Genomic DNA, 9,805 nt, shown 5'->3' on the forward strand with positions numbered 1-9,805 from the left:
AACATATTATTTTTCAAATACTGTACATTATTGGAGGTCCTCTATACCACACCTCTCTCAAACTGTCACTGATTGGCAGAGTGACACAGTGATTGCATTGTGATTGGCCGATCACTGCAAGCACTTCTTTGAAAATAACACCCCTTTCCATAATTGTGAGCTTCTTCTTTCAAAATAAATGTAAAGGCAGTTAATAATGTCCTTAGTTTTACCAGTGGTGATTGGTGTGTGATTGGAGTAATAATTGAAATTGCATCATACGACCTCTTTAAACTGTTGATGTCTGCCATCTTAATCTTATTCCAGTTTTGAAGTCAGTATTTTTGAACTAAGTCTGGATATTCGGTGTTGTGCACTGTTGTTTATCGCCCACCCAAATACAACAAGTACTTTATCTATGATTTTTCTGATTTTCTGGCTTGAATCATGGCAAAATATGATCAGGTGTTAATTGCTGGGGATTTTAATATCCATGTGCACTGTCCCACCAAGACTTTGGCTAAAGCTTTTTTGAATCTTGTGGAGTCCTTTAACTTAACTCAGTTTGTGGATAATTCCACACATAAATGTGGTCACCTACTAAATTTGGTTTTATCATATGGCTTGCCTATTGGTTATATTTGGTATGACCATATTAGCCCGTATCTGTTAACACTGCACTGGCTTCCTATCAAACATCATATAGATTTTAACATCTTGCTTATTACTTCTAATGACCCGAATGGTTTATCACCTTAGTAATTGAACAAGGTCTTATTGCACTATAGTCCTCCACGTCCTCTGTGTTCTCAAAAATGTGATAATACCTAAAATATCTAAATCAACTGCGGGCGGCAGATCCTTTTCCTATTTACCACCCAAACTCTAGAATAACCTACCTAACATTGTTCAAGAGGCAGATAATATCTAGATTAAAGACCCATTTCTTTAACCTGGCTTACACATAACACTAGGTACTGGGAACACTTCCCATAGCACACAAGGTACTTGCTACTTCATTAGAAGAATGGTATCTACACTTATATAAGTCTGTTTCTCTTTTATTCCGAGGTCACCGTAGCCACCAGATCCAGTTCGTATCCAGCCTTGAATGTCAGCGGAGACCAGGATAACTAGGCTTAAAGCTCTTCACATCGGGCAACCACAAGCATGAGCGCTAATGAAGAGCAATGCAAGATAAAGCAAACGCCAAATTAAAAACACGTTTCAGGTTTCAATCGGCCAATATCCTGATGATTATTTTTAATTAATTGACAAAGGTGAATATCATTATCGAGATTAAAATACGATTAATTGTGCAGCCCTTTCTCTAAAGACGCATCCATGCAGAGAGAGTCGGCAACGTGCATGTCATCTTGCAGCCGACAAGAAATCATTTGTTTATTAATAAATTATAAAAATGTAAACTTTTTCAGAGTTAATAGGTTACTTCTGCCTGATCTTTGTTGCAATTTTAATGGGTGTGCTTGTTTGGCCACCTACTGTAAGATTGTGTAAGACAGTAGGGTTTTAGCACTTTGTAGTTCTAGGAACTAACCAGCAGGGTAGTTCCTAACATTTAAATTTTACATTTATGCATTTTGCAGATGCTTTTATTGCATTCAAGCGAACTTTTAATTTATTTAACATGTGTTCCCTGGGAATCAAACACACAACCTTGCGCTGTTAACACAATGCTCTACCATTTGAGCCACAGGAACACTAAAAGAACCAATTTCTCCCTTGGGCCATTTTTCTGGTTGCATTCGCACAAGCAGCAGGAATTCTGGAGCGGCTGACAGCGATGTCTAATTCAAACAGAGATGGAGATGTAAACGCACAATTTACATGATTGCAAGAGAAAAAAATTTGGGCTAAGAGACTCATTTTTTCATGCCAACTTGCATTGTAACGTATCATCGAAGAAGAGAAAAGAATACAACACTGCAGAAAACAAGGAAAATGCTGTTATCGCTGTTCTCATCTTAAAACATTTACTCCATGTTTGTAGAGTAAATGTTTACATGGCTTTTTAAAAATGCCGGGTGGCCGGTGTTTTGTGTGTGTTTGGCCAATCAGCGTAATCTTACGTCACTGATAGTTCCTATAGAACTCTTTTAAACCCTGCTCTCAAGTAGATTTCTGGGGAACTAAAACAGTTCCTAGTACCTGTTGTTCAAAAACGCCAAAAAGGGGGTAGCTCCACAATTAGTTCAGGTACTATGAAAATGTTCCCGTGTTAAGCTATAAGGCAACCCACAACGAGAAACAGCTCCAGTTGCCAACAGTAGCCAAATTCAGGTTCAGACTGAAAACATGTTTAAAGCAAAAGTTAAATCAGATAATACCACGTTTATTATTTCATTCAGTTTGTCTTTTAATTTCTGAGTGCTCATTTACATTGTGGCATTTCACAGCAAGATATAATTTTGTAATAAATTAATATAAATATCATTAATACTAATAATAAAAAATTTAGTTTTAAACAATCAAATATGAGTGATGAGCTATACATTTTACAAGTAATTTCGCACAATACATATTTTCTGGTGCCATTTTAAATTGCTGAGCCATTTAAAACCCTTTCCACATATAGAACACAAATAGGATCTCACATATCCATGACTTTTCAGGTGCGTCTGTAAGTTTGATGCCAGTAGAAATTTTTTATTGCACTGAACATAATCAAATCTCTTTCCTCTGGAGTGAATGCGCAGATGCTTTTTAAAATTACTGCTGTTTCTAAACCTCTTGTTACCCTCAGAAATCGGCAGTTTCTTTAGAGAATGAGTTTGCAAATGACGTTTCAGGTCTCTTTGATAGGTAAAACTCATTTTACACTGAAGACACGTGAAAGGCCTCTCTCCAGTGTGAACCCTTACGTGAGTCTGAAGGTTTCCTTTACGTGAGAAGCTTTTTCCACACTGGAGACAAATATAAGGCTTCTCTCCAGTGTGAACTCTTATGTGGATCTCAAGGTTTGCTGCGTTTATGCAAGACTTGCCACAGTGATGGCACATGAAAGGGTTTGCTCCAGTGTTATTACAGTGGGTTATTACATGATTCTTAAGTTCTTTACTGTCTGGGAAACTCCTTCCACACTGATGACACAGAAAACAGTTCTCTCTCGAGTGAATTCTCACATGGTAATTAAGCGTTACTTTATGTCTGAAGCTCTTTCCACACTGATCACACGTGTAGGGCTTCTCTCCAGTGTGAATCCTCATGTGAACCTTGAAGTTTCCATTAAGTGTGAAACTCTTTCCACAGAGATGGCACATAAAAGGCTTCTTTCCGGTGTCAGTTTCTACATGATTTTTAAGGTGTTTCCTGTTTGTGAAACTCTTTGGCTTCTCTCCAGTGTGAATTTTGACAGGAGTCTTAAGACCACCCTTTTGTGAGAAGTGAGGTCCAGTGTGACATTTAATGTGGGCATTAAGGGTTCCTTTACGTGTAAAATTCTTTCCACACTGAGAGCATGTGTAAGGCTTCTCTCTGGTGTGAATTCTCATGTGTGTCTTAAGACTTTCTTTTCGCGAGAAGGTGTTCCCACACTGTTTGCAGGTATAAGGCTTCTCTCCAGTGTGAATTCTCATGTGGGTATTAAGGGTTCCTTTGCGTGTAAAACTGTTTCCACACTGAGGGCACGTATAAGGTTTCTCTCCAGTGTGAAATCTCATGTGAGTCTTAAGACTTCCTTTTCGTGAGAAGTGGTTCCCACACTGTTTGCAGGTGTAACGGTTCTCTCCAGTGTGAATTTTCATGTGGGTTTTAAGGTTGCCTTTATGGGTAAAACCTTTTCCACACTGAGGGCACGTGTAATGCTTCTCATCTGTGTGAATTTTCATGTGGACATTAAGGTTTCCTTTTTGAGTGAAACTTTTTCCACACTGAAAGCAGGTGAAATAACTTCCAGCTGTTTGAGCTCTTTTTTGTGAGGACGTCTGTGTGCAACTAAAAGATCTTTCACCATTTATAAAATCACGATGTTTCTCATACTGGTCTTTCTCTTCTATTTCATTCGATTCTTGACTCTCCTCTTTCAAGGCCATCATATCTATGATGATTTAAAAAAAAAAAAAAAAGACAAACACTAGTAAATGTCATTTTAATGGCACAAAACAACATACATCAAAACCAACATAAAAACATTAAGGTATCAAAACCACCGTAAAATTTTTTAATTAATATTTATGCTAGATCTTATGAACTAAGCTACAGAAAGAGTTGTTACTAGAAATCTCAGAACCTTTTTTCAGTATTGTTAATTTTAGGACTTTATGAAAAACTGTTCAAACACAGCTTTCCCCAGGAGAACTGGTTTATTATAGAGGTATTACTGCCATTCATGTCTACATTATTTAAAAAAATAGTGTCCCCTTAACTGTTTAGTTTTGCAGAGAAACTATATTTGTGAACCACTTAAGTAGGAATTTAAGCTGAATCGTAATACAGAAGCTTATAACAGTTACATCTCTCTTCTAGTGCTATTAGATCTTTTGAAAACAGACCAGGGCTGTAAAAACAATTACCACATAGCACTTGTGCTACAGAGTTTGAAAGTTTTGTAGCACAACACACAATTGTGTGAATGTTACATCTCTGTAAACAACCACAAGTAGTGCAGTTTAAATAGGCATGTGGCCTTCAAAGGACATTAATATTACATACAGGACACACAAAACTAATAAATATTTTCAGAGAAACATTTATTCATTTGCCCAAAGCAGCAGACTGCAAAAAACATAAAATCTTATGCCTGACATTGTCAATTTTGTTTATGTAGCCCCATATCACAATCCAAACAACATCCATTAATGAAAATGTCATGAAATGACCACTTTAACGAGTAGATGGCTGCAGAGGATCACTCATTAGCTCATTTGACAATTATTGTCATGTTTTGCTTTTGGATTACAAAATGACTATTAAATTTTTTTTTAGCACTTTTATTGTACTGAAGTATGAAGTACTTTCCAGCATAAGCATGAAAAGTCACTGTCTCATGCCATTTAGAATAAATAAAAATAAGTTAATCATTAATGCTAATAATGTATATTATTTTCATAATGCGTTGAATTACTAAAATCAAATCATTTTTGCACAGGTTAATTTTAGACTATTATTTGTCCAGTCTGTTGCCACAGTTATCCCCGTCATTAACAGCAATTTCAGTATTGACTCTCAGGAGAATTTAGCAGATTCACTAGCGTAATCAAATGCATCTGTCACTTCTAAAACTCATCAGTTTACGTGGCTGTTGCACGAAACAGCTCTATTTCTGCTGTTCCATAAGCATCACTAACTGTCAGACAATGGATTCTCATGCAGCCTGTCTGGCAGTTTTATTCAGACCAATGTGAAAGCTGGACCAAATTATTGTTGTAAATATTGAATGGTGGATGATAAACAAGCTAATAGGCATTATAAAAATCTCAACGCTTTGGAAAACAACTTGTTTTATAGCCTATGAATAGGGCTGTGACGGTGGCTGATTTTTACCACAGCGGTAGTCATGGACCAACAACCGCCAGTGGCGCTGTTTAAAAAAAAATAAATAAATAAATTAAAAAAAAAATATATATATATTATATATATATATATATATATATATATATATATATATATATATATATATATATATATATATATAACATTAGTGTCAAATATATATAAAATTATTTTACGTAGGGGCAGGGATGGCCATCCACTCACAACTGCTGCTTCTGTCACTTTTTCTCATGACAAGAAGTGAATTTATTCAGTCGCAGTCAGAATGACTGAACAGGAAACGTTTCAGACACGCGCTCCACTTCACTTTATTATCATGTGCAAGTTAAGCAAGCGCGGACGGTCCTGTGCTCAAAGGCGGTGCGCGCTTCCTTTGTGCGTATCCTTTCATATCAGACCGCGAAATAAACTATATGCAAGCAGTGTCGTGATCAGTTAATTCATGGAATTACCAACAAAGGTGATTAAAGCTGACAAACTCTGCATGCATGTAATATATTTTATATATATTATATACAGGATATATTTATATGAATGAACATCTAGAAATCACTCATCTAACACATCCTATTTAACCCGTCAGTTCGTGTTTATTTGAGCACTTCTGTCAGTGAACGCCGCCTGCATAACACTAAAATAAATATCAAATAAATAATGCTTTTTTTAGGCTACAAGAAAGTAGCCTAAATAAGTTAAATACACCCTGTCTAATGGACGCGAGCGACGCAGCGCGACAAAATACTCATTATAAGCAGTGATGCTACACTGGATGCAACACAACACGACGTGATAAATCCCCCGTCCAGTTTGTGAAGTAGGCTACTGACACAGAGTTCAAATGTCCTGTATAGACAGACTAAACCTGTCGCAACGCGGTGGTGTTTCGTCCGGTTTACTTTTCCGCCACCAAGCAAGCTCAGTAGCTAACTCCTCATCTGCACAAGCTCTCTTTGAAATAGGAATCCGTTGGCATATTTCTTGTTACCATCTTTTATTTATCGCTGTCTCGTTTGTATTTGGCCAGTTTGGTTCACCAAACCTGACCAGCCAGCGTTTGCGATCACGAGAACTTGTGCAAACGCTGATGGGTGACAAGAATGCAGATGACTCCAGATCGGCGATGTGGTATTTGCTTTCCCAACAAGATCCATCGCCCAACACTAAATTATTTTGCTGAATGCATAAACTGTATTTTCCTGCGCTCAAATCTTCCAATCTAAAGGAAACGCTGTGTTTGAGGTAATTTGTTAATTACCATAGACTTAGAATTTGCAACTATTACAGTTATTACACTTACATACAAATCTTTGTATTATGCTTGCTATAGAGTTTGTGACGTCACGTGCACCACCGCCGGTGGCAGTAGACAACCGCGGTAGCAACTGACCACCGCGGTGCGTGGTTGTCACGGCAACCGTCACAGCCCTACCTATGAAGAATTCTGGAGCAGATAAAATGCTTTTATTTCTTCATTTTGACATCCTTTTCTTAAAATGATCTAAAGGCTAAATGTTAGGTTTAAAAATGTACAACTCTTTTTTTTGTCTATACTTTATTTTAATAGTTTGTAGATAACATTTTATTTTGTAAGTCGTCCCCATCAATATTTTTTGTTTGTTCAAAATCTGGCCATGATTTTTAATGTTAATGCAAACAAAAAAATGCATATTGCTGCTAATTTTATTTGTTTGTTTTCGGCATTAAACTTGGTGAATGGCTATGGTGGGCAACAGGGCTCAGTATTAGGTCCTCTGTTTTTCTCATTATATATGCTACTCCCAAAGGTTATAATGATTTCTTCAAAGTTATTCAGTTTTTTATTTCCTCACAACCTGAAAAAAAAAAAAACTTAGAGTGAATTAATGATGTTCAAACTGTATTAACTAATCAATACAATCGATATGGAAAAATAATCAAATTGATTATAGAATAAGTTGTGTCCACACGATGCATGGAAAAACATCAAAGTTGTGTCATTTTACAGTAGAGAATAGTACATTTTAGTGGGAAAAAAGTGAAATTTTGAAATGGCTTAATGTGAAGATTAAACTTCAAAAGACTATTATGATTTCATTGAATAAATATGAGTGCTGCACATTTCAAACTATCTATGAGGGCAGAGCTGCTTTGTATACAGCAGTGTCATGTTTATGCCGCTCCAAAAGTGCCACTTAATGGGAGAGACTGAAAATTAATTTTTCAATCAGCCTGTCTGGTTTGTGTAAAATAAATGCATTCATTAGATACAGTTTCATATTTAAGTAACAGAAAATCAATTATTTGCATTCTGTTCAGTTCAGAAGTTGATACTGGGTTTAATTTTACACAAAATAACAAACTATGTTTTAAACTATTTTCTTTTTTTTCTAATTTATTACATAGCATGTTATAATAACTAATTCTTCTAAGGTGTACTTAAAGGCAGCATTAGTGTTTGTTGGGTAATGCAATCTCAACATGATTGTCCACGATGAGACCTGCTCCATATCAATTAAAACCCCTTTAATTAAGGCACGCATATGACATCCTTAAAAATGTCATTAAGTACTGTTGAAGAAAACATACTGAGGATCAAATGAGAGTTAGGCTTTGAGAATAAAAAAAACCCAACCTGTTTGTTCCTCGATATCTTCATATTTCATTCTGAATGCTTCTTCTATCTGCATGTCTTCACTCTCCTCTTTAATAAACGCCATCTTTATAACTGAATGTCACGTGGATCCCCGTTGCTTCCCCAGGAGTTTTTCTGTTTGTTTGGACACATTGTTATTTTTAAGATGAGAACATAAAAAAGTTCCAAAATAAATCTTAAAAAGTTCTGTACACCACTGGCAGAGGGGGTCAGTCAGAGTGCTAAATAATGGGTCAAACTTAATGATTTACTAAATTAATAATGGACTACTTAACTGAGTGTTGTTTTTGTTGTCATTTGTAACAATAGTTGGTGGATATATTTTGAATAAAGTAGAATAGAGTGAAAGTATCCATTATCAGCAGATGTACAAACATGTTCCTGGTGGGCCACTGTACTGATACAACCCTAATTAAACATATTTAAACTTCAGAATTAACAGAAATTTACACTAAAGTGTGCTGGAGCTGAACTCTGCAGGACACCGGCCCTGCAGAAACAGGTCTGGGCACACCTCATTAATGAGCTAAGGTATATATATATATATAAATAAATAGTACAGACCAAAAGTTTGGACACACCTTCTCATTAAAAGTTTTTCTTTATTTTCATGACTATGAAAATTGTAGAGTCACACTGAAGGCATCAAGGACTATTTGATCAAGAAGGAGAGTGATGGGGTGCTGCGCCAGATGACCTGGCCTCCACAGTCACCGGACCTGAACTCAGTCAAGATGGTTTAGGGGTGAGCTGGACCGCAGACAGGAGGCAAAAGGGCCAACAAGTGCTAAGCATCTCTCGGGGAACTCCTTCAAGACTGTTGGAAGACCATTTCAGGAGACTACCTCTTGAAGCTCATCAAGAGAATGCCAAGAGTGTGCAAAGCAGTCATCAAAGCAAAAGGTGGCTACTTTGAAGAACCTAGAATATGACATATTTTCAGTTGTTTCACACTTTTTTGTTATGTATATAATTCCAAATGTGTTAATTCATAGTTTTGATGCCTTCAGTGTGAATCTACAATTTTCATAGTCATGAAAATAAAGAAAACTCTTTGAATGAGAAGGTGTGTCCAAACTTTTGGTCTGTAACGTTACTGTACACACATATATATATATATATATATATATATATATATATATATATATATATATATATATATATATATATAAATTCTCTCGCACACTTTAACTTTACTGTCAACTGTTTTACGCGAAATAAGATGAACCCTTTCTGTTAGTCAAGCGTAGACTAGCTTTATACTCACACAAATTATTACAATGCATTTACATCCAATAAATAATCATTCATTTTACATCACTTGTAAGAACAAACTAAAAAATGTCTGGTTTGTATTGATTAAAACGTTTAAAATCACAAACCTTTCTCAGCCGAATCACAACAGATGCAGAAGAGCGGCGCAGCCTTATGACGTCACATAGACATACCAAAATAAAAGTCCTATACAGTACATACAAATGTATAGCGCATATACATTGAGTGAGGAGGTTGAATACGTTAGGACATAATTGTCTGAGGTGTTCTGTTTTTTAAGGACGTTTAAATACATGTTCTCCAATTATAATTACTAGTAAAAGAGGTTCTAACTTAATTTAGAATCTTATCTGATTTTGTTCCTGTAAGAAAATAGGACTGGGGCTTGATTCCAAAAATAATTTGATT

General features: G+C 36.0%; 1 protein-coding gene across 1 annotated transcript; it reads right to left on the reverse strand.

The window, feature by feature from the left end:
* Positions 1 to 2,332: 2,332 nt before the first annotated feature.
* On the reverse strand, positions 2,333 to 9,566 carry LOC113092458 (gastrula zinc finger protein XlCGF57.1-like). The gene is made up of 3 exons (XM_026258059.1): positions 9,505 to 9,566; positions 8,102 to 8,236; positions 2,333 to 4,036 (listed from the first exon to the last, which is right to left on the reverse strand). Exons 2-3 carry the CDS (start codon positions 8,184 to 8,186, stop codon positions 2,496 to 2,498), a joined length of 1,626 nt encoding a protein of 541 aa, XP_026113844.1. The 5' UTR covers positions 8,187 to 8,236; positions 9,505 to 9,566; the 3' UTR covers positions 2,333 to 2,495.
* Between the last annotated feature and the right edge of the window lie 239 nt (positions 9,567 to 9,805).

The sequence above is a fragment of the Carassius auratus genome, unplaced genomic scaffold (assembly GCF_003368295.1).
Source record: "Carassius auratus strain Wakin unplaced genomic scaffold, ASM336829v1 scaf_tig00214598, whole genome shotgun sequence".
NCBI lineage: Eukaryota > Metazoa > Chordata > Actinopteri > Cypriniformes > Cyprinidae > Carassius > Carassius auratus.

What these genes read in the sequence shown, in the direction of transcription:
- LOC113092458 (XM_026258059.1), bottom strand. Translation starts at nt 8,186, where the DNA reads ATGGCGTTTATTAAAGAGGAGAGTGAAGACATGCAGATAGAAGAAGCA. An exon ending in AGATATCGAGGAACAAACAG is followed by an intron (nt 4,037 to 8,101) that starts GTTGGGTTTTTT and finishes AAATCATCATAG; the next exon opens with ATATGATGGCCTTGAAAGAG.